Source organism: Siniperca chuatsi, linkage group LG23 (genome assembly GCF_020085105.1).
Source record: "Siniperca chuatsi isolate FFG_IHB_CAS linkage group LG23, ASM2008510v1, whole genome shotgun sequence".
NCBI lineage: Eukaryota > Metazoa > Chordata > Actinopteri > Centrarchiformes > Sinipercidae > Siniperca > Siniperca chuatsi.
In genome coordinates, this window is record NC_058064.1 from 13,672,283 (window position 1) to 13,696,823 (window position 24,541).

A 24,541-nucleotide genomic window follows, 5' to 3' on the forward strand; every position below is an offset into this window, starting at 1 on the left:
TAATATGCAGTGAAGGAAGCTTGAATGGAAGTGTGAAGCAGGAGGACATAATCATGAATTAAACTGTATTGGCTAGTTTGCAGCTGTTTGCATCAAGGAGCAAAAGTACAAACAGTAAGAAATCAGCAACAGCTCATCAGAAGTTTGTCTTAAAGCTCATTTACATACATTTTTTTGTGAAATGTTGCTGCAAACTTGCTGCAGGCTGTTTATTTTCTGTGTTAACAGATGTCTTTGTCTTCTTACACCTCCCTCATATATTCTCAGCCTGCTCCATAGAAAAAGTTGCTAATTGTTTGAGGAGAAACAGGAGAAGAGATTATAGGAATGTCAAGAATCAATGAGACCGATCTACTGACTCAGCTCCTCTTTCCACCTTCCCTCAGAAGACCAATAATTACTTGAGGAGAAGTCATACAACTCAGGGGACTTAAAATTATCATGAATAATCTTTGTAGTAATTAAACTGAATGACACAAAGCCATTTAGCACAGTCTGCGTTATCCGAACAACATCTTTGCACTACGTTGGTTCATAACAAAAGTGCAGCATCCAGCTGAAGTTCTGTATGACGGTGCTGTTGTTGAATAGATGGAGACGTAAGGGGCTTTGCATAGCTGAGGTGATAAGTGCAACAAAAGTCTAAATTAATTTCTGATAAAAGAGCAGAGGAATGACACTAAAATAGGAATATTACGCAACCACTTACTTGACTGTTTCCTTATCTTATATTGAACTCCAACAAAATCTTAATCAAGTTCTTATATCAGCTTTATTTGCTACTTAAACTGTTGACTGGCCGTGTTATCAGATAACACACAGCCATGCACGTGCTATCAGATTTAATTACAGATAAAAGCATTACAAATAATGTGGTGCATTGTTGATGTTAAACTTCCAAGACCTTTGGCAGATGACACTGCAGACATGTGGCTTAGTCAGTTAGTGTTTCATGCCTGATGACAGTGACATCAAGCTTTAAGATAAGCATTCTGTAATCAAAAGCAATTAATTACTCTGATTCGGTTGCCTTAGTTCACAGTATTTTCTCAAAATGTATTCAACATACAAGTGTTTGCTTCAGGCTTTCATTTGACAGCATTATGCACACTAGCACACACACTGGCGCACAGTTCATAAACACATGTAAGTGAATTATTTTAAAGAGTTACTCCCGTCTTTGGCTGCTGTGTGCAGTTTATCACAAACTCTTGGATGTTAGCTGTTGAGTAGCTGTCAGCTAAAGACATTGATCCCTCTGAACGCCTGATTTGCCTTTAGTGCTTTCTCTTTCAAAGTGCATTAGACTTTGGGTCTTTTGTCACAATACTCTGGCATGCATAATTTGAGCGAGTTCGTTCCAAAATTCCATTTCCACCACTTAAGTGAGTTTGACATTGATCTTCCGAAATGAAAAACATTTAAATTATTACCTCTGCTTTTGTGATTAAAGCATTTTTGAAAGATAATGAGCACTGAATATTAGGTTTCATTTGAGTATTATGAGCACCATTCATCTGTCTGGACCAAATTAATTCATTATAATTTTATTTGCTTTGACAGTTTTACTTCGCAAGGACTGCGCTCTTATTGCCTCTTCTCGCTTCTTCTGTCTCTTTAATTACGTCTCTCTCTCACACACACACACATACACACACCTGCTCTTACCCTAATATTGCTGGTGACAGTAGCGACACAAGTTGCAGCAGCCTGATCATCATGTCCACATTTATGAAGATGCATATTCAGCAACAAGTGTGATGTCAACCCAAAAAAATCTTTACGGCTCTTAAATCCCTGCCCCTTAACTGTTCCCTGCTCACTCTACATTCAGAACAGCTATGTATTACATCACTTGCAGCACATTTTTACAGGGTACATCCTCATCTGAAAAGTCGATTCCTCCCAAAGGGAAATTATTCTGCTGCAGAGCAACATTAAAGAATCGATAACACATGTCTGGAGAGAGAGAATATCTCATCTTTAGCAAACAGGTCAGTGTCTCCTCTCCAGTTTATCCCTGTTAAAATGTCCATGCAGGAGTTACGGAACACCATGGATAATTTAAGGACCACAATTTATTACACTTACTGTCAGGAGGGCAATTAAAATAAGTGTGCAGCAGAGTGAGATAATGTAACGTGTGTATATGTGTGCATGTTAATATATGTGTGCACTATGCTATCTTTGTATGAGTGTGTGTGTCTGAAGTTGTCCCGCTGTGTGGTTCTCTTTTTAAACAGACCTGGCAGTGTGCCAGAAGTCTCTTATTAGCAGCCAATTAGCTGGGGAGAGATGAATGCACTGCCCTTAAAATATAAAAAACACTGGGTTGTTTGGGTAATAAAGAGGCACAGAGACAGACAGTGTGGAGAGACAGTTATTTTCTTCACATGTACACTAATGACTATCTAATTTTTCTCTACCTGTGTGTTTCAGGGTCTTGGGGGCTTTTTGGGTAATCTAATTCGAAAGAAGAGAGAGGGAGTTGATGAGATGGTGATTTTGTTTACATGGAGCCCAGTAATCCATAAAAATGATTTCATAAGAATCTGGCTCTGTATGAGTCAGGTCAGGTAGATAATTCAGCTCCCACCCCCACGCGAGCGTAGGCAGTGACAGAAGAGGCTGCGACAACTCCACTGTTTTGTTTTTGAGTTTTTATATTCCTCTGCTTTGTTGAGTTTGTGAAGAGGCAGGCCGGGTGGGCTGAGGGCAGCAAAGGTTGATGGTGTTTTTGTCAGCGCCAGGCAGAATAGTAATGAAGCTGGTTTGCCTAATTGTAGCCCTGCAGTAGCTTTTAGAGCCTGTCTGTGTGTGTGTTCATTTATGTGTGTATAAATGCCAAAGGCTTGATCCACATTAAGGGCCAGGCAGATTAGGCTTGGGTAGAAAAAATCTCCCCTGAACCGAAAGGGACTCTTCTTTCATTTCCCACCAGGCCTGAACACACTGTTAATGGACTGTGTGTGTTATTTTTGAATTATTTAGACCAGAGGACTGTTCTGTCACCCCTGTGTGTATGGTACGTTTCTTTGAATTTGTCTTGGAGATGTCATCCTTACATCATAGAAGAGCAGAGCTGTGTACTGCCCTACAAAGCCAAAATGCAGTTACTATATATTTGGTTAAAATTCAGTTACGACCAGACTTTTTGACATCTGTCCCTAGCACTATATCAAGTGAAAGCTAGCCACTGAGGTAGCCATGGCTAGTCTTAGCTAAACCTAAAACTAAATTAACTGTTTTGATTTTTTTCCTTTCTGTCATCTTTAATTGAAGGATATCCACTTTGATTAACTGACGTCTTGGTAATTCAGTTTGTAAAACCCAGCTAAAATTCCTGCTAAAGGTAACTAGCTTAATGTTCGCAGAGTAGCAGTAACCAGTCTCATCTTCTGACTCTAGTGGAATTCATTTAATTTGATATGGTTAAACTACCTTTAAAACTCGGCAAATCACACCAAAATAATCTAGATGTATAAATAGCACTACAAGTAAGAGGAAAAAATATATATTTTTGATTTTGGGGTGAACTGTCCCTTTAAATCACATATTTACACTCATTGTAAATGTATTTATTTTATTGATTTCAATATAATTATTGATTGTAGGCAGACAGACACCTAGCAAAACGGAGATATATTTAATTCCTATGAACTATGGGATGCAAATAATCAAAATTGGTTTATTTTCTTAAACAAAGTTGTTAAAATAGACAAGAAATCTAAAGTAATGCATTTTGTTTGTAGATACTGCATTTTCCCCTTGGAGCCCAGTATCTGCATTTTTTTTTTTTAAGGAATTTTTTTTGTTTTGTTAGAATAGTCAGCCTAAAAGGCACAAAGTTAAGGCATTACAACCTTTCTATCTGATACACAATTTGGCGGCAAGCCTGCAAACTTTAAACCCCTCAACTTCGCTTGCCTTTTACTGCTCTATGCCTTTGCAGTGCAGTATATTTTGGCATATTGCTAGCAGGTTTGCAAACAAGTCACGTCGCTTTGTTGACTCCCAGTGACTGAAACCGCTCGCAGCTAATGAACCATTTCACCACTGCCTCCCAACTTTCCTGAAAACATCACAATAATAATAATCATTGTCATCTTGTCTCTTACACACTCCCTTGCTGTTTAGCTGTTTGTGTATCTGCCTCCCCTTGTCATGAGCATAGACAGGCACACACACACGGACATCAAGGAGATGAATTTTGAGCTCTAAATACAAGTCGGTGCTTTAATTTAGCTGCGCTGACATTTGGAGTTATTGCTTAAAGAAATTGGTTTGAGACGACAGACTTCATGTAGGATTTCCTGTTAATAAAAAAGTGCTGGGGATGACTCACAGGCTGTTTGCATTTTTTGTTTATGTGTGTGGGGGTGTCTGCTTGCTATCCATACACATAAGTGTTGCTGTTGGCAGGTACAACTGTAGCTGTCTGGTTCGCAAGTCCATGCGGCTGTAATAAAACTGAAAATATGCCCTTGTGAATACTTTTTTCTGAACTCACCAATACAAGATTGTTTATAGTGTTGGGAATAGGCTTATGATATATTTTGAGTATTTTATTGAGTGGCTTTGGTAAGGGATAAAAGAGGGAAAATCAAGTCCATGTCGTATAGGTATTTTATAAATCAGAATTTGAATTTTGTTATTGCTTTTTTGTAAGGTCTGGCAGTGGCTCTCCAGCTCCTCCACGGGGACATAGAGCAACTGAGACGAGAGTACATGGTCCTCTTCACTCGGGGTGTGTCCATCACCAGGAAACTGGGCTTCTCTGATGTCATCATGCCAGGTAGGACACCACAAACAAGCTCACTTGCACAAACCATATGGTGCCAAGTTGACTTTCAGCTATTACCTTCCTTCGGTACAATATGTTCTAAACCTTCCCCAGCCTTGTGGGTTTGTGATCATCATGGATGTCAGCTGTCCTATTGCTAAACATAGACAACTTCTCATTTTATTCATGCACACCGCTAATTTAAGAAGCTAGCTTTCTAGCTAGCTAGCTTTAGACTTCACTGCATTCTCTAAACATTTTGAATACAAGATCAAGCCCATACTGAGTTACACTGTGTTACATCCTGCCCCAAGATCCTGGTTCAACAGGAAATGCATCAAATTAAGGAAGAAATCATTACGCAGGGCCTTTAACAAAAACACTCTTGTAGTAACAACAGCTGATTTACCAATCCATTGATCTTCTAACCCTTTCAGCACTAATGTATTCAGCTATTACTTTGCTGTGGTGTTTTTCCACTACAAATCCATAAACTGCTGTTGAAGATATAAAACATATAATTTCCTATCTATCAGATGGGTATACCTAGGATATACCTTATCAGACAGCAGGTGTGAGGACGTGTTCCTAAACTGGGGATTCAGACTTTTGTGTAATATCAATCAGGAAGAGAAATAAAACACTGATTTCTAAATATAATGTCAACTCCTGAAATATTTTTAGCATCTTTTGAGGATATAAACTTAATAATGTCTTTTCTAGTGTTTATATTGAGTACATTGACCTGCCTAATAATGTCTATTGTAGTTGCCTTGGTAACACTTAACATCCCTACCTGTTGCATGAGAGTGATATTTGAATTCCACCTAAGGGTGCTCAGAAAGATAAAACCTTCAGGTTGTTTCAGGTAGATAGGCATCACTTAAATAGCTGCTTCTCTAAATGACACAGACCCCTGCAGAGACCCTCAGGCTTAGCTGGATGGGGTCTTGTTGCTGTGGTAACAAATACAGAACCCCTTGAATGTAAGATGAAACAGGGGACTAAAGATATTTATATTTACATATACTGTGAAAAAAGTACAGAAGGGAAAGTAATAGAATTAGCTTTCTGACGCTTTGTCTGCTCATTCATTTATGAGAGCTGGACGTCGGGGGACTGTTTCTTTTTTCCACAGAAGATCTATTCTTTTAAATAAGTGAGGTGTGCTGTCTGGTCACACAGATAAAGAGGAACCACAGACTCTGGGTCCCCCAGTGCCTCACTAACACAGATTTATGTTCACTGTCTCTTTCTTTGTCTTTGTCTGACTACAAACCCTTAACACTCTCACCGTTCTGCCTGTGTAAGTCTGCCCTTGGGCTAAGGAAACTGTCTCTCCCTCTTTTTCCATCTCTCTTTTCTGGATTTGTATCTGTCTGTCTCTTTCCTCTCATTTTCTTTCTTCAGCTGCTCTAGCCCAACCCTCTCCATTTCTCTTTTTCCTATTGTACATTGAGAAACTGCCCCTGTGTGTGTCTGCCTCTCTGCACTCTTTGTGTGTGTGTGTGTGTGTGTGTGTGTGCGTGTGTGAAGCGAGTGTACAGTATGATTGTCTATAAAATGACTCATGTTGTCATGGTTACTGTTGTTAAGAGCAGAAAATCAATGTTGACCCTAGAGATAGAGATATGATGAGCACACACACACACACACACACACACACACACATAAACACACACACACTCCCAGAGGTTATATAGTGTCTGACCACTGCTTGACTGCAGAGGAAACAGGCCTATCCTCTTTCTTACACAGAGCGCTTTGCACCATTTTGACTTCCCCTACAGAAGAAAATAAATGTGTCCCTGGCCCAGTCATTGTACATTCAGCTGCAATTATAACAAAAAGAGGTAGAATATTACTTCCTGGGATTATTTCCCCTTAGTGTTTAGGCAGATTGCAGCACCAGCCTCAAGAAAAGGCTGTGTTACAGGAGGGTATATTATTTAGATTTTTGTTTTTGAATCCCAGACACCAGGTCTATTGTTTACACACTTAAATTTTGGTTATTATAAAATACATGTGCAGAAAGGGACTGTATTTTATTCATTTTTAGGATACATGGTTGTTGATAGTTATTATGGCTAGTAGCCACTTGTGACTAGAGGATGAACTCTCTGTCTCCTTGCTATCATCACATGTTTGTCTTCATTGTGTAAATTATGTTTATGTTATCTTCCTATACAGTGTGTATATATATATGGGTCAGATATGCACTTACATCTGCATGTAGGAATGAAGAGCATCCAGTGATGGTAACTAAAATGTTGCCTGAAATAGCATGATAATAGCACATAGTACCTGCTCAGGTGTTTTGCATGTAGAGGTATCCCTGAGTGTTTATATGGCCTCTTTTTATTGCTATTAATCAACACTTCATGGGCAGGAAGCACCTGCCAGTCTTTATGTGGTCTTTGCTTTACCAAAAGTCTTCAACAGAAAACGTGTGAATGCAAGTGGAAATATTTATATAATATTATATTTAATGTCACGTCAGCAGAAAATATATCATTAAATGCTACTAATGTAAACGCTGTCCACCCCTGTCATGAATTACATTATACTAAAACTTGAGAGGTCATTAATAATGCTTGCTCGTATGTATAATCAATGCCTTGTTGCCTCTTTTACCTTCCTGTTCCTGCAGGAGAGATGAGGAATGACCTTTACATCACACTGGAGAAAGGCGAGTTTGAGAAGGGTGGGAAAAGCGTAGCCAGGAACGTAGAGATCACTGTCTATGTGCTGGATATCGATGGACAGATCCTCAAGGTAAAAACACATTTGTTTCTTATCTAGAAACTGTGTGTCACAGTTGTTATGTCTCCATTTAGCAAGAACCATAACTGTCATTTGGAAAATATATCATTTTTAAAGACTAAACACTTTGTTTAAGGAAACTAAATGCCGTATTTAAGTCCTTAGTTAAACTCTGTTTCTTTCTTAATAGCGGGGTGTCTTATTTTGGAGCAGAACTTTAAATATCGCTGACCCAGATGAGAGCTAAGTGTCTCTCCAGTGTGTTGCCCATTTCTGGTGCAGCGCTATGACAGTCTGCTTCTGTGGTTTCCTGCACTGCCTTGGCCTTTGACAGAAAATAGATTCAAATATAACCCTGCTGCCACTGCCGCCGCATGACACGCAACCCTCTAACATACATAAACACACACATGTAAACCATGTCATTTTCTCACTTTATTGGCATTTGTGGTGCGTGGGCAATTTACAATACATTGCTATCGTTTGATGTCTGACTCATTATTTCATTGTGTCCTTCAGATTTACCCCTTACCTCATCCTTGAGCCTGGCCTCTCATTTCCTGTCTTCACTTCCTGTTCTTTCTTTCATTCTTCCCCTCCACCTCTGTCTTTATTCGCTCTCTTTCTTTCTGTCTTTCAGAGTCACGTGGCTGCCGGCTCTGGTGAACCAGGTGGGGATGAGTATCACTCCTTGGTGCTGTACCACAACAACAGCCCCCGCTGGGCGGAGCAGATCAAGTTGCCCATCCCAGTCGACATGTTTCGGGGGTCGCACGTCCGGTTTGAGTTCCGGCACTGCTCCAGTAAGTGGGAACGGGATCGTGGATAACCTTTATTTATCTAGGAAAGGTTAAGTGAACACATTTTTCCAGGCTTTCACATATTAGCTGTTCAGGTGTGAATGCCTGAGGTGCTGCTTCCTTTTCAGTGGGGAGTTGGAGGTAAAGAGGCGTTGTTGTGGAGGGAGAAGAGCACAATAAGCATTCACTTTTCCACTCACTTGAATCTGCCAACCCTCCAGCCTCAAGCCCAGAGGCTGCTGCCACCCCCAAATAGACAATGTCCAACTGTATAAGTGTGCGCTTGTTTAAGCATTTTCATGATGAGACTAGTTTGTCCAACTTCTCACCTCCTAATGAGACAAAACTTTAATTATGTCCAAAATATTGCTCTCACTCTCTCTCACCCTCTTTCTGGGCTGCGGGGAGAAGGCTGACTCTCCTCTCTCATAACAAGCTGATATTATTATGCCATTTGCAGCCAAGCTGGGAGGCTGTGTGGCTGTGTGCAGTAGATATAGTACCCTTATTACTGCTGGCAGTGCTAGCATAGCTACCCAAGGGCTGCCTATTAAGAGCCCAATTTAAGCCTGTGGTGACACTGCACTGAGGAGACCATATTACACATACTATTAGGGCTCCCAAACTCGGGGACAACCTGCCTGAAGAAATATGATTAGCAGACACTCTCATTTTCAATTAAGGTAAAACAGAAAGTTCATTTTTATGAATATGCTTTTAAATGCTATCTTGCTTTTGCACTCATTATGCAGCAGCCGCAATTTTTTATTTGTTTGTGTGGTATCCAGTGTTGTTCCTAAATGGTGCTAAAGGGAACTGTAAGGACCTGTCAGCCTCAGCAGTGCAATACTTTGTTTTATTATAGCTCATTGTTTATTGAATATTTGAAATACTTCCTGTATTCAGCTGTATTGCTGAGTTTTTTTCTCGTACTAGACCCCATAAAGATATGAAGTCTTTCCTCGTTTACAATTTAAAACCCTGAATTCGTAACAAGCCCACATACTATTAAATTGTACTGCATAATAGCATTGTGTATTTGGTAGAGTGGGTTCAAGATGTAACATACATCAATCTCTACCTGGTCTGCCAAGCTCAGCTAAGCCCAAATTTCATACAGTACCACTTAATCTTTCTTAATCTCCTAGTGCCCGAGGCTATGAAGGTTTATAGATTAGGAAAACCTGTCCGAAAAAGAACCACACACAACAAAAAGCAAAAGTTTACAGTCTTGAGTCTTGTAAGCAATACCTTTCCCGGTGTAAAAACCTGATCGCAGCAACGCAGAAATTGGTACTGCACCATGGCCATTTTATGTTTAATAAAGTACAACTTGTGCTTCTCCTGGGAGAGTGACACACACACACACACACACACACACACACACACACAGAGCAGACTGATAGATACTACCTAAATAAATCACTTGTGTTGCAATGACAGAGAATAGAAACACTCCACTTCTCACTTCCCGCCGTGCGCACATTAGCACTTTATTGCTAAAGCAGCAGATAAATCAGATTACATGTGTTCATAATGCAAATTATGCCCAGAGCTTTCCAAAAGCTTCTTAAAAACACAGCAGGCATTTTAATCAGGCCCTTGAAGAGTAACTTAACAGCATCTAAAACTCTTGTTTTTGCTTTCTGCCAGTGGTGGAGGTTGTGTGTAAGTGTACTTAACGGTGTGTTCAGTACACCCTTAAAGCATAGCTGTGTGTGGTTACAAGTGCAACAGATTCTGACCACACCCAGCATCACTGTTGGGTGCGGTCAGAATCTGTTGCACTTGTAACCAAAGGTTAAAGGTACCATGTAGAATTTTCCTGTAAAGGTTAGATTTAGTGCTTCACCAAAATGCATTACGTGCATCATTGAGGCCAGACAGAACAAAGGCGTTGAATGCATTTCCCTCCTTTAATAAAACATTTGCAAAGTCAACTTTTTAAAAACCTGAATTGTTTTGTATTGCATAATCTGAAAAGCAGAACCGGTTTCATAATACGAGTTTTTGATTTGTTTATTTTCTCGCAACCTGTGCTGGTGTAATTTGGACTCAATATCATGTCCATGTGTTGTTGTTTGACAGCTAAAGACAAGGGAGAGAAGAAACTGTTTGGCTACTCCTTTGTTCCTCTGATGCAGGAGGATGGCAGGACTCTGCCAGATGGCACCCATGAGCTCATTATCCATAAGGTAATACCTGCATACCCCCCACCACCACCCTCGTTTGACTGAACCACATACAATCAAATAGACTGTGCTTTGCAGGATTTTTTTTTTTTTGGCACACATACAGTGCTTAATATTCATCTTGATGTGTAATTTCATCCAAGATTGAGTCATATTTTGAATTAATAGGATGTGATAATTTCACAGTTTTCAACTGTTATCATCTCAATAACAGGGGAGTGATCTGCTTTGTATGATTGTTCAAGCTACTTGGCCTTTGTTAGTGTGCCATTCTGTCCACTCTTAAGTCCCTTGCATGACACTTTTTGATGTGGTATTTAAAAGGAATAGTGCAGTTTCAAAACAAAAGATTTCAGTGGACAGAAAGAGAAATGTTCCATGCTCATTCTTTTTATTGGTAAAATGCAGCTTAGAGATTCTCTTAAGACAGCTCACATCACTCCATTCCATCCATCACTCCATCACTTTCCAATGTCCACACTGTCAAGCTGTGGGGTTGAATTTCACCACGAGTGACTGTTAATGTATGTATGTGTTTGCTTGTGCATGTGTAAGAGACAGTTGGTGACTGGATGCATAAACATTGCCTTTGAGGCAAAGTTGATTTAATATTGTTGCAAGTCTACTCTGTCTCTATCTCTGTATTTAGACCTTTATGTCTGTTTTCTTCTTTACAGACTTCAAGAGACTCACGCTCATCTTTTCACACATTTTGGTTTTGAAACATCAAAAGACTAAAGCAAATAAAATAGCCAGCATCCGCAGTTAGAAACAGCAAGACCATTTTGGGTGTAATTTAGAATAATTGCAGACTACATGCTTTTCCTCAGCTGCAGGCGAAGGGTGTGTGCATAAACCTCATGCTTTGCAGAGGACGGAAAGCATGCAGTGCATTCATACATTTTATTGACAGTGAGGCAGAACAGTAACCAAAAGTCAGATTATTTATTTTGCTTTCAGTTTAAAAACAAAAAAACTCCTCTTTTCATTGTCGTCTTTTCCTGTCAGGTGGCCAGATTTAGACCTACCAAACCCCCTCCCAACCTGAGCCTGCCAGTTTTAGAGGACAACTCTGGTAGCCTTGTGTGTTCCCACAGTTGAGAGGGGGAAAAGGCCCACTCTAATGCCAGATGGAAGTTGCTGAAAAGCTCAATGAAACTGGCATGGCCTAGTTTCTCCTCAGACCCAAAATAGACACAGAAGAATCAGTCCAAACTGTGTGGTAGCTTTGGAGCTCAAACGGCCTCAGCTGTGCATCAAGGCTTCACAGTAAATCTTAAAAATAACAACAGTGTTCTGTGATTGAATATGCTTCACTTGTGATTGATATACAGCCTACAACCCTACACATTTATCAACATGTGACATTTTTGTACAATCAATAGAAGTCATCCACATATGATCCAATGAAATGTTTTGACAAATTGGCATTAAAACAGTGAATGCAGCATTACTTTAGCACTTCGATATTATCACCACGCCTTTCCTACAGTATAAATCTTCTGTGCCAGATCACAAAATGTGTGCTTTTCTTTCTTTCTTTCTTCCCTATTTTCCAGTGTGAGGAGAATACCAGCTTGGCAGACTGTTCGCGCTACCTGAAGCTGCCATTCTCCAAGGCCAACCTCCCTTCCAACAACCAGACTCTGAAAGGCACCAAAGAGTCTTTCTGGATCACCAGCTTTCTCTGCTCCACCAAGCTCACACAGAATGGTAAACTAGACTCAGGGATTGGCATTTTGGCCACTTGCCTGGTGAAGTGTTTTGGCTGTTACGCTCCAACTCTTGTCACATTTGAAATTGGAGTTAGCTCGTACCTTAATACATTAGCTGCTCCTGTGCTTCTGTGCAGCTCAGTGAGTGGAGTATAGATCTATTACTGGCAAAGATAGTGATCAACACTTCACAAAAGACTAACAAAATGGTAAAATGCCATATGTTTAAGAAAAAAACAGAGGCAGCGACAAGTTGTGTGCAAGAGAGAAAGTGACATTTCCAACCAAACCATCCAAGTGTGTGAAAAAACCTGTGAATATGCAGGGTGACAGGAATAACTTGACTGCAAAAAACAGTGAATGATAAATCTTTTTTTTACCTCATTAAGTAGATGGTAGAATGTAAAACGTAAAAGCTACAGGCACAATTCACTTGCAACAGGCTGTTAATTTCCTGAATACATTTGATTTTGTTGGTGAATTGATTATAGAAGTATTGCAGAGTTTCTGATGACAAAATATACTTGACAGATTGGTTAAAAACAAATGCAGTCATGCACACACACAGACACAAATTCACACAAACTTGCAAAAAGACACGCTTCAGGTTGAACGAAATCCAAAGAGACAGCTAAAAGACTTTCTTCTCGAGGCTTATGTTTTATTCATGCGTATGTCTGGGGACCCTGGCTCAGGAAAATGACTTTTTATCTCCTTTATCCCACCACACTTGAAAATGTCATAATTTGTTTGGATTCAGACGAGAGTTTGGGCTATAATTGAAGGGTGTGGTGATGCTTTCATAATCCTGCGTTTCTTTACAAACAAACACGAGATGTGTCTTGATCTCTTGTGCTTGTCACTTCCGTTTTTTGTTTCTCCTTCCTTTATTGTTATGTCTCACTCTATCTCCCTTTTTTGTCTTTCTCCAGGTGATATGCTGGACCTTTTGAAGTGGCGAGCCCACCCCGAAAGGATCAACGACAGCCTCTCTAAGCTGAAAGAGATCGATGGCTCGGAGATTGTCAAAGTAGGCCCACAATCAGATTCTCAGTATTGAATTGCTCCCTCTATCCTGGCATTCCTAGTATTGATTATTTCTGATTTGATTTCGGCCCACATGTTTTTTAAGTTCAGGTTTTGAGCATGAGGATGTTCAAAAACTGAAAAGTCAAGTTAATTTGATGCCTTTTGTTCTGCTCCCTACCACAGTTTCTACAGGACACCCTGGACACTCTCTTTGGTATTCTGGATGAGAGCTCTCAGAGATATGGGCTCAAAGTGTTTGATTCACTGGTAAGTAAATTGTTCTAATGGTCCGGTAATTTCCAGGGATCTTTTTGTGTTTTATATTTCCTCTTTTTCTTCCTTTGTCAAGCACAATCTCATAGTGTTTGCATCACACACAGAAAACAGAAACACAAACTTACTGTTGGAGAAAGACCTAGTGATGTAACGCTATGGAGCTCGCTGAACCAATCTCACCCTGGTTATGCTGCACTGCGCTGATAGAGCGAGTGATCGATTTCTCTCTCTGTCTCGCTTTCTCTCTCTCTACATCAGTCTAACACTGACACATGAACACACTCTGTCCTCTCAGTGTGGCATTATCAATGATGAAAAGGTCTAGTGAGCCGGTGCAGTCATCAAGTTTCCTTTTTGCGGTTTCGAGATCAATCCAACAAGTCTGACAAGTGGACTTATCTTCTGTGGTTGGACAAATTCAGTGCTTTTCACAACAACCCTTGCACAAGGGAAACATGGAGTAATACGTGCAGCCACAGTCAAAATGGTTTTATCTTGGTTGTATTTTTTTTAGATATCTGTATATGTTAATATCTTAATTTATTTGCACTCTGTTTTTTTTAGATCTTACATTGTTTTCCTCATATCTTTTTATTTTTGATACCTTTTTATCTCTTTCTTCTATTGGCCACATGTCTGAAATAAAGTAAACCGATGAACTGATACCAATCATGCACAATGCTGTGTATCTGTGGAGTGTATTCATGACATTTTACTTTCTCACCATGGATGTCCCAAATAGGTGTCAAGAGTTGTTTCATTTTAAGGTAAAGATTCATATAATAATGACAATCTGAAAAATGACTAATTATTGTATTAGCGGTCTTTAGCACTTTGCTAACAAAACAGCATCACTTCAAATTATGTTTTTTGTTAGCTTAGATGTTAAGAAATGGACAGTGGACACTGTTACCTTCCAAAATTAACATTGTGTAAATCTTAAGGCTTAGGTTAGCTTAACTCAAGCTGTGTAGCTAAACATTGTTCAAACCCACAGAACTTTATTTTAACTTTTGTTTTTAATTTACAGATACCAAATATGTCAGGCTGTATTTTAGGGAAATATGTATAATTTATGCACAAAACTTTTAGAATATTTCCACTGGATGGAATGGTGAAGCCATAAAAGATATAAAAGAGTTTGTATATTTCACTATTTAAACATCATGTAGCTTCAACGAAAAGCTGGAACAAACTGATACAGAATATATATGATAGTGTCATACAGTGTGGAATAAGATGATTTTTTTTTTCAACCATAAAGCTCCTTAAGGGAGAAAATGCCTGCCCATGTGATACAGTATGTCATTAGAGGTAAAAAACAGAGTTGCACAAAAACAAAATCTCCTATGTTAAGGGATACTTTTTTTTACACTACGTCTTTTCTGTCTATTTCCAGGTCCATATCATCAACCTCCTCCAGGACAGCAAATTCCAACACTTCAAACCAGTCATGGACACCTACATTGAGAGCCACTTTGCCGGAGCTTTGTCCTACAGGTATGTGACGTTTCACCCTTCACTTCTGTAGATGTGGCAGTTCAAGGCTACAGTGGTGCCTTGAGCATACAATAACGCAGCCTTACCCGTGTATTGTATTCTAATGACATACTGTATCACATGGGCAGGCAGTCAGAGAGGCCAGCCTGCGTCAGTGCTGAGAGGCAGCTCGGCTCTGTGATGTGGTGTGATTTAGTCGACCAACGTGTGAATGAAATTCTTATGGTGCCCCCTGGCTGATAAAATATGAAACTGTGCTTGCTTTTGCTTCCTATCTCCTCGTTCCTTCTCCTGTCTATCAAATACGCACACACACACATTCGCACACATATTCACAACCTGCTGTTCTCACCGGCTGTCTTCTTCACACTCTCTGTACCTGCTAAGATACCGTGCTGGTGCTGTCTTCTCTTTTTTTCAGTCTTTGCATGTACCTACACACACACAGAATGCTGCTGCCACATCCATCTTTTACCTGGGGTATTGTTTCATCAGAAGTGTCACGCCTTAATTAATTAACACAGAAACTGTGCGTGCATATCACTATTTTTTTTCTTATTATAACTATCTTTCGTTATTAACAGTGAACCAAGATGTCATTCAGTCCTGCCTGGAATGAGAAACCGTCTCATTCAGTAATCACTGTCTGCCTTCTGTGTTACCAGCTTACTGTTGCACAAAGAGAATGCTTCTCTTGAAATATCTGCCTAGATTTGAAGAGTTTTATTCTGAACTCCACCAATTTAAAAAGTGAAACAAACAGCAAACGAGTCTTATTGAATTTGTTAGTCATCCTAAGATCACTACTCCCAACTGTAACATAACACAAACCAGCTATATTTATGAAACACTAGCAAAAGAGTGGTAGGATTTTCTCTTAAATTGATTTAAACATTGTGTGATGAAGTGTTTCATGTTAAAACACTGCATTGCCTCATCTATAGTTACTAAATCCAGTGAGAGACGCTGTGCAATGTAGCTAGAGGTGAGTGGTGATACTGTGTGTGTGTGTGTGTGTCTTCTCCAGGGACCTGATCAAAGTACTAAAGTGGTACGTGGATCGCATTGTTGAGGCAGAACATCAGGATCACATACAGCAGGTGCTCAAGGTGAGGCATTTGCTCTAACACACACACACACATGCAAACACACACACAGTCATGTACATATACACACATACACCATTACACCACCAACACAGATGCATCCAGAAATACAAACAAATAAACTTGCTTCCTCTTGCTGCCACTCCGGCTAATTTATCCCCCCATCAGCAGTGAATACATTGCACCACCATTCATTATTCCCCTCCTCAATCTATTACGCTGCATGCAGTTTTAATCAGCAGAAATATGTGCCTCTGGTGTTGGGAATCCACATCACATTATTCTAATGACTCATGCAGATATGCCGTCACAGGAAGCACATTGCGGCTTCTGTAGTGTGGTTTCCCATTTATCATTCACGGAATACATTATGCACCAGAAGTGAATGCTACTCTGACATTCAGTAAATAATAAATAAGTGATACACCGCAGATGTGTATGCAGGGTTTCCTCATGTGAGTGATCTATAGAATGTCTTTCATGAGGTTTTTTAAAGCACCTCCTTTAGACAGGTTTGATTTTGTCTCAAAAATGTAAAGTGGGTTATCTTTTGGCAACTTTTGTGATACTTTTGAAATAAAGAAAAAAAGTAGGTCACTCTGAAAGCACTGCACTACAATAGATAAACTCCACAATATTTGAGTTAAATGATCTTGATCATTGTCAGGTTGAAAAGTGGTTATTTTACATATTTAATTACAAAAACTGTCTGCACTAGAGCTACAACTAATTATGTCTTTCATTAGCTAATTGTATTTTCTAGAATATCATTAAAATGCCCATCACCAGCTCAGAGAGCCCAAGGTGATGTCTTCAGATTCCTCGTGACCACTGACTAATTGTCCAAAACTGAAATATATTCTCTTTTACGAAGATATAAAACAGAATGCAGGGATGCAAATTCTCACATTTGAGAAGCTAGAGCAAGCAAATAATGATAAATGACTTAAAACAATGAATTATCAAAATTGTTGGCAAGATATTCTGTCATTTCAACAGACGTGTAGACCACTTTCAGATAAATGGAGTCATAAAACTCCAACTTTGGATGAAATACGTCAGGGGCTAAATTTAATATCACATCATTCTTTAACCATTTTCACTGGAAGGGAAGTCTGACTTGCAGGGTTTTTTTCATCACTGAACAGGTGATAAACGATGATTGTTCCTTCTGTCCTCCAGGCCAGCGAGTACATCTTCAAGTACATTATCCAGTCTCGCCGGCTCTTCTCATTGGCCACAGGAGGCCAGAACGAGGAAGAGTTCCGAGTCTGTATTCACGAGCTCTTCATGTCCATCCGCTTCTTCCTCTCGCAGGAAAACAAAGGCACCAGTCCTGTCGCTCAAACACAGGTGTGTGTATGTGTGTCTGTGCTTGTGTTCAGAAGGCTTTGATCTGCATTTCCATGTCTCAAATCCTCTGTGCCTCTACACAAGTGTGCATCTCCGTGTGCACATATATGTGAGTGTGTAAATCTGTGCCTGTTGGTACTTGTGCACCACATTATGTTTTCTTTCTTGTTAATGCAGTTGTGATAGGTGAGAAATTGTCTGTAATTGAATTTCATGCTGCCACAGGGTCTGGAGTCGGAATAGGAATTTCTGTGGCAGCTTCTCCTTTTCCACTGGGAGGTCTGCACAGCAGGGTAGAGCCGCCTTCACTGATTTCGAACAAGACCAAAACAAATAAGCTGAAGACGCCAAAGATAATCCTAATTACACACCAGAAACAGCTGTTTGTGTGGTTGTGTATGTCTTTGCGCACACTTGTAGGGGAATGCCTGCGTTTTTACCTCTACAGGACCTGTGTGTGGGTCTGTGAGTCCATGTTCTCCCCCCTCTTCCTAATTGTCTTTTGTATTTGGCTGTTTTTTGTTCTCTTCTGCCTCTCTTTTTCTGATCGCTTCTCTTTAGTCCATTAGAGTCACGTACTCTTTTAATCGATTATATCCCAGGTCGCTGTCAAGTCAGACAAAACCTGCGTATAACTGTAAATATTTTTTTCCTTAACTGCCTTGTTTGCCTCACCCATGTGTACCCTGAACATATATTTTGTTATAGCATTAGGGGAAAATAGCTCTCATCTTTTCAATTAATCCGTCAGGTTTTCTTTTCACAGCTCATTTGAACAATTATAACAATCTACTCAAGAGACTGACAGAAAGAGTTATTAAAACTTGCAGTCTTGTTCCAGTCACTGTGTAATAATTTCACCTCCACGACAATGAGCGTAACATCAGATATTCCAGTTGTGCCCTCTCCATGCCGTCTGAAAAGCTCTACTTCATCCCTCCACTGACTTCTGATCCAGACTAATCTGTATTCTCAACGCAACAATAGCTGTGGGAAGATGCACGCCAGGCTAATGCTAATCCAAGTTAATCTGTGACACGTGGACAAACCCACACTGGCAAACACACACTAACACATACACCTAAACAGCAAAGCCATGCACGCATAATTTAGCACCTGTAACCTGTTGTAGTTTTCATCACAGGATGACACAACATATGATGTGTTTAGCTCTGAACACATAGTGACGTTGTTCCATCCATACTAGAGACTGTATTTTGCTAGAATGGTCCCTGAATATTGTTTAATTTATGATGTAAATGTCAGTAAGGATTTCTACACAGATGGAATTTGCCTTGGGGAACAATTGGGGAACAAGTGGTTCCTGTAAACAATTAACACAGGATTTCTCAAACCTTTCTGGCCCGTTATTGCGTTCCAAATATGTCATGTACAGAGTAATTAGAGAGTTGAAAGTTAAAGTTGCAACATGGATTTCAGTTTGGTGCTGTTCAATGCCAATCCCCAGTCTTAGCAGTACTGTGGAACTCCTTGTTTCTCCATCTGAACTGCTCTTTTGTCAAAAGTAAATACCCGTGACAGTGAAACAAAGTGTTGCTGAAAAATGGCTTCTGTCCCCTCCCAGGAAAAATTAAGATAAAAAGGACCAAAAAAAAGAGGCTCAGTGACACACCTCTGTAGATTTTAGTTATCTTCATTTTTCATTTGTGCAGCGAGAATCTGACAGAACTTGACAGGAATAAAGAGCGTCAGAATGTGAGCTACAAACAAGCGACAGACAACAATCCCACTGGACTAGACCTTTGGTTGAATCCACATAATCCCTGACTGCCAGAATCCAACGAAATCCAGTCTAATCCAGTGATCCATAACAGTAGTAGTTAATATTTACTTTTATTTATGAAGAGCTGTTTTGTTGGGAAAACTAGCGTATAAAGTATTATGGTTGCCTATTCTTATACAACTTAACAGAATCTTGTGTAATGAGCTTTTTTATCCAAACACCTTTTGTTATTGCCAGCTTTGTCCAATGAGCTTCACATGACCTCCACATCAACATGAGAATGAAGGCCTTAAAAGATTAAATATATAATATGTAATGGTGATTTAGTGGAAAATGTATTGAATTGAACTGAACAAACACTATATAAAACATGCATATTCATATCTTGAAATACTCTATCCAGTCAAATTAGCAGCTCGAATGCTTTTGGCTGTTAACTATCAACAAAGTGATTCCAGTCTTTGAGAAAAGAAATTATTTTGATGATAATGGATTCATAGTGCCTGTTCGATTTAGCCTCCAAATGATTGATTGAACATTGCCCCGTTCTGCCTAGGCGGTGTTCCTGCGGACATTTCCGGCAGTTTATGGCGAGCTGTTGAAGATCTTCACAGTGCGGGAGGTGGCAGGCTTCATCAGGGAGACGCTGGGCAGCCTGCCCACCACTGTCCACGCTGACTGCCCCCTGGAGGCTGTCAAACTGCAGTGCATCGCCAAGACGGTGGAAAGCCAGCTTTACATTAACCCAGGTAAAGACAAACAGATGCACAGTTTATGTATTATATGTGATATGCACACATAATTAAAGCTTGGAAACACATTGAAAATCCAAACATGGGAACATTTGTGAGCAAATAACACAAAAACGCTTTGCATACAGATTATGAACACACAGGAAAAATAAACAGCACAGAGGGAAACAAACAGATTTAAACAACTAGATTCATCCACAAAATGCAGACAACAATCTGTGATACTTTGTACTGTATGTTTGTCTTGCATCATGTACAAATAGTATATATTATACTGCTTGGTTGTGCACTCCTACAGTGTTGTCATTTGAGAACACGCCCTGGCTAATTGTTAACCTGCAGTGCACCTAACTCCATGTCATTAAATTGCTCTTAATAAAGTCTGTACACTGAAGCAAATTACTGTCAGTGTTTTATTTCCAGCATGCTCCCAACGGCTAAATCACATTAATGTTACACAAAGAATTACACTTAGTTACTTTGAATTATATTTAAGAAACAGTGTGAACTCATGAAAGCAAAACAAGAACTATTACAGCCACTGAAGATTAGTGTGTTCTCCCTGTTGGTCTTTGTTGTGTTTACTCTTTATATATCATTATGTCTTTGATGTATGACAAGTATATGTGTGTGTGTGTGTGTGTGTGTGTGTGTGTGTATGTGTGTGTGTGTTGCAGAGTCGCGGTGCATCCTGTTACCGGTGGTGCTCCGGGTTCTCCAGGCACACATGCAGGAGCAGAGAGACCTGGTCATGTGTGCCCGCATCCTCACCAGCATGCTCTCCCTCATCAGGAAGGAGGAAAATGGCACTGCTGTGAGTATTACGTCATGGTAATTGGTTGCCATTATACAGACCCAGCTTCAAAAAATTGTTTGACATTTTGGTAAATATGCTTATTCACTTTCTTGCTGAGAGTTAGATGAGAAGATTGATACCACTTTCATGTCTGTATGATAAATATGAAGCTACTGCTAGGAGCCAATTAGCTTAGCTTAGCACAAAGACTGGAACCAGGGGTAAACGGCTAGCTTGGCTCTGACAAAATACAAAATCCTCCTACCAGCACCTCCTAAAGCTCAGCGGTTAATTCAGTGAGCTTTAGATCATCACCGGTTACCTTTTGACCGAGCCAGGCTAGCTGTTTCCCCGTTTTCAGTCTTTGGGCTAAGCTAAGCTAACCAGCTGCTGGCAGTAGCTTCATATTTACTTTGAGTAGTCAGAAGACTAGAAAGGCGCAATACAAGTCCAGTCCAATTAACATATTTAGCATACAGATATGACATTGGTATCAATCTGCCCATCTGATTCTCAGCAAGAAAACTATTAAGTGTATTTCCCAAAATGTTGAATTATTCCTTTAATCCTATTCCTTTATCCTGCATCCTCACTGCAGAGGCAGCTGTAGAAATTACAAGTAAAACAGAATAATTTGACTGCGATTTTCAAGTTAAATGAGCTGTAAGCGACATTCACTGCCACTAAATGTCACACTAGAGCACCAGCATCTCATACCAAACAAATGGCCACTACGGCGCACCAGACTCCATTGAGAAAAACAATAATTTAACCTGTAGATCATTTTAAAACACACTTCATTCAAACTGGACAGAAACAAAATATAACTCACCAATACTGTCTTTGTTAGTCTTTCCACTGTTCCAACAATCACCAGAGTTAGATGAGGAAGAAGAAAAAAAACAACTCGCCTCACAGACGAACAGTTTCACACTAGGGACTCACTAACATGCGTGGCCGGTGAGGCTGTATAAACGCAGGCAGACAGGGTGTGACGTCATCCTCTGCTCAGGACACCATTACTCCACTATATCTTTATATAGCAAATAGTTGTTCATTGCTATATTAATATTCAGAATCTCATTTACAGAACCTTTAAAGATAAGTGACTTTTACATTTTATTATAGATTAAGTAACTTTATACCCAGACATTATCCTGTACCGTTAAAATGAATTCCCTTTGCTATTCTACAAGACTTTGCATGGTAATGACCACCATAATAACTGGAAAATAACTTTAAAGGAAGTCAAAGCTAGAGGAGTTAGTCGTACAGCAATTTCCTTGCCAATACATTGCAATAGCAGATTGCTTTGTTGTGTGTATATGGTCAATTAGTCTTGGTAACAAGGACATTGGCAGCCGGGCAGTCCAGTAATGAGACCCATCAATTTAGCATTGGGCATTGTCGAAGTGGCAGTAACTTCGAGCTGTGTGTGTTTGTCTGATTTTGTGTGTGTGTGTGTGTGTGTGTGTGTGTGTGTGTGTGCAGCAGCTCGGGTTGCCTGGCTTGAACTGTTCGCTGCCAGAGGGGCAGCTAGTGGTAAAGGCACCCAGTAGGACACACACACATACACACACACAGACTTGCACCACATCTAAAGGGAAGTGACAGCAGTGGCAGCCAATGTGCCAGTCTGAAGCTCCTTCTCATTATCGCTCTGTCCAAGACCTGTCTGTCTTGTCAGGGGTAGAGACTAGAGGGAGATGTACACACACAAACACAAACACACACACACACACCAGTTTATCCTCCACTCTCTTTGAGTTGCTTTTAATCTTTAGCTGTCTCTTTCTCCTTTGTGTTCCACCTACTTTTATTCTTTTCCATTCTCTTCCTTCTCTGTGAATTTCACAATGTTGCTCTTAGCCTTGAAACTTCTTATTAGTCCCCACACATACTGGTTCAAGATTCATTAAAACTGTGATTAAAGTAAGATTATGGGTAAGGAGTGCAGACTTTGGCTCTGAGGCAGAATGACGTCAGCTTTCGATCATGGATCAAGGTTATGCCGGCAGAAAATCGCAAGTAGAATGCAAATTGGTCAAGATAACTTGAAGGGAACATTCATGTAACTTTGGGAGAGAAATTGAGTCATTGTTTGAAATTTCAAGGCTCACCCTGACATTTTAGTTTCACATTTGGGCTAAAAAAGGGTATTTATTTTCTTATATATGTTAATAAAGTGAATGTAAAGGGCTACTGGTACTTGTAATACTAAAAGTGTTTTGTCCTTTGTGTAGGAGCCGGTGGTCTCAGAGGAGGTGGAGCTAATTGTAGAGAGCCTGCTGGGAGTTTTACTGAGGACCATCCTGGAAATTAGCAACCGGCCCCAGCCTGCTGGACCTGCCATGAGACTACAGTTCCAGGATGTCACTGTATGTGTGTTTTACCGTGTACAGTACAGTATGTGTCTGTCAGTGTGTGGGCGTGTGTGAGTGTGTGTGTGTGTAGAAATTGTTTTGGGACTTAACATAATGTGCAAGAGTAATTATAGATTTTAAATTGAGTTGCTGCTGTGGCGGCTATAATTCCACTAACATTATTAACATTAATGGCAATAATTAAGATTTATAGTACAGCACAGCACAAAAGGGGAATGCTGAAGTGGATAATAATGAGATCATCATCATCATCACTGTGTGATGGTGGAGACTCAAGGAAGGGTGGAGGGTTGTTCCACTTGTAATAGAAATCTACTAATGTTGCTACAATTCTTAGTGCTTGCCAATTGAGGTTAATAAAGGGCGTACTGTAAATTCACTATAAAGTGCTTCCTTTCCTATTTCCTGTAGCAAAGAATACAAAGGACCATCCTTACCATGGCACCATAGTTCTGTGTTTTTTGAACTTCTTCTAATTTCTCAACATGGTTAGGAAAGGAAAATGGACAGATTTGTTAAAATACAAAAATAAATAAAAAGGACAGATAGCGAATAATCCAGTATATCTTCTATTTCCATGCCTCTTACTTGACTACTTTCTGCATAAATGTTTTAAACCAGTAGTACAATTAATTTAGTAATTTAGGGCACCCCTGAAGATAATCCTGGCTGTTCCACAACATTAAAACTCATGCTCACAATCTTTTCTCTTTCTCTCTCTCTCTCGTTGTGTTTTATCCTGTCAGGGAGAGTTTGTGGCATGTTTGTTGGCCCTTCTGCGACAGATGAACGACAGACACTACCAGCAGCTGCTGCAGGCGTTCAGCAGCAAAGACAACCTGAGGGTAAGACCACCACATCCATCCATCTCTTTCTCACCATATCTGTCCATCTGTAGCAAAGCTTCTCTTACTTTCTGCCTCTGATTGTGTCTGTATGTGATTCTGAAAGTGAACAAATAATGAAATAAATAGCAATGGATGGATATTTGACTCCCACCTGCACTGCATGAGGCCAAGTTGCTAACAATGTAACCTCTGTGTCATTGATTAAATATGAACTACAGCCGAATATTGAAAGCAAATTGATCTCAAGGGTTTTAATTAATTATCTGCCAGTAAGAAAACTAATGACGCTGGTTAGTTTATGTAGTTCAGAGAGTGGCAGTTGCTGGGTAGCATGCTTACAGGTGTGAAAAGGTAAATAAGGCAGAATGTTATTTACAGAAATTGGATAGGAGTACAATAAATGGATTCATTGGTGTTGCCTTCCAGCCAATTACAATGCAACTTCATATCAATACCATATCAATCCTTTCTTTTCATTTATGTATCCTTTTCTAGCCACA

The 24,541-nt window shown here is 39.9% G+C and overlaps 1 protein-coding gene across 7 annotated transcripts in view; it reads left to right on the forward strand.

Annotated features, from left to right (window-relative positions):
* dock4b (dedicator of cytokinesis 4b) overlaps window positions 1-24,541 on the forward strand; it is a 116,209-nt gene that overhangs the window by 54,206 nt on the left and 37,462 nt on the right. For all 7 annotated transcript variants that reach the window (XM_044185584.1, XM_044185585.1, XM_044185587.1 and 4 more), the window contains 14 exons: window positions 4,670-4,795; window positions 7,434-7,558; window positions 8,187-8,349; window positions 10,435-10,541; window positions 12,098-12,251; window positions 13,186-13,283; window positions 13,466-13,549; window positions 14,958-15,058; window positions 16,086-16,167; window positions 17,347-17,517; window positions 19,818-20,010; window positions 20,691-20,827; window positions 23,053-23,187; window positions 23,940-24,038. In XM_044185584.1, the coding sequence (XP_044041519.1) occupies window positions 4,670-4,795; window positions 7,434-7,558; window positions 8,187-8,349; window positions 10,435-10,541; window positions 12,098-12,251; window positions 13,186-13,283; window positions 13,466-13,549; window positions 14,958-15,058; window positions 16,086-16,167; window positions 17,347-17,517; window positions 19,818-20,010; window positions 20,691-20,827; window positions 23,053-23,187; window positions 23,940-24,038 (1,775 nt within the window). The remainder of the gene's footprint in view (window positions 1-4,669; window positions 4,796-7,433; window positions 7,559-8,186; window positions 8,350-10,434; window positions 10,542-12,097; window positions 12,252-13,185; window positions 13,284-13,465; window positions 13,550-14,957; window positions 15,059-16,085; window positions 16,168-17,346; window positions 17,518-19,817; window positions 20,011-20,690; window positions 20,828-23,052; window positions 23,188-23,939; window positions 24,039-24,541) is intronic.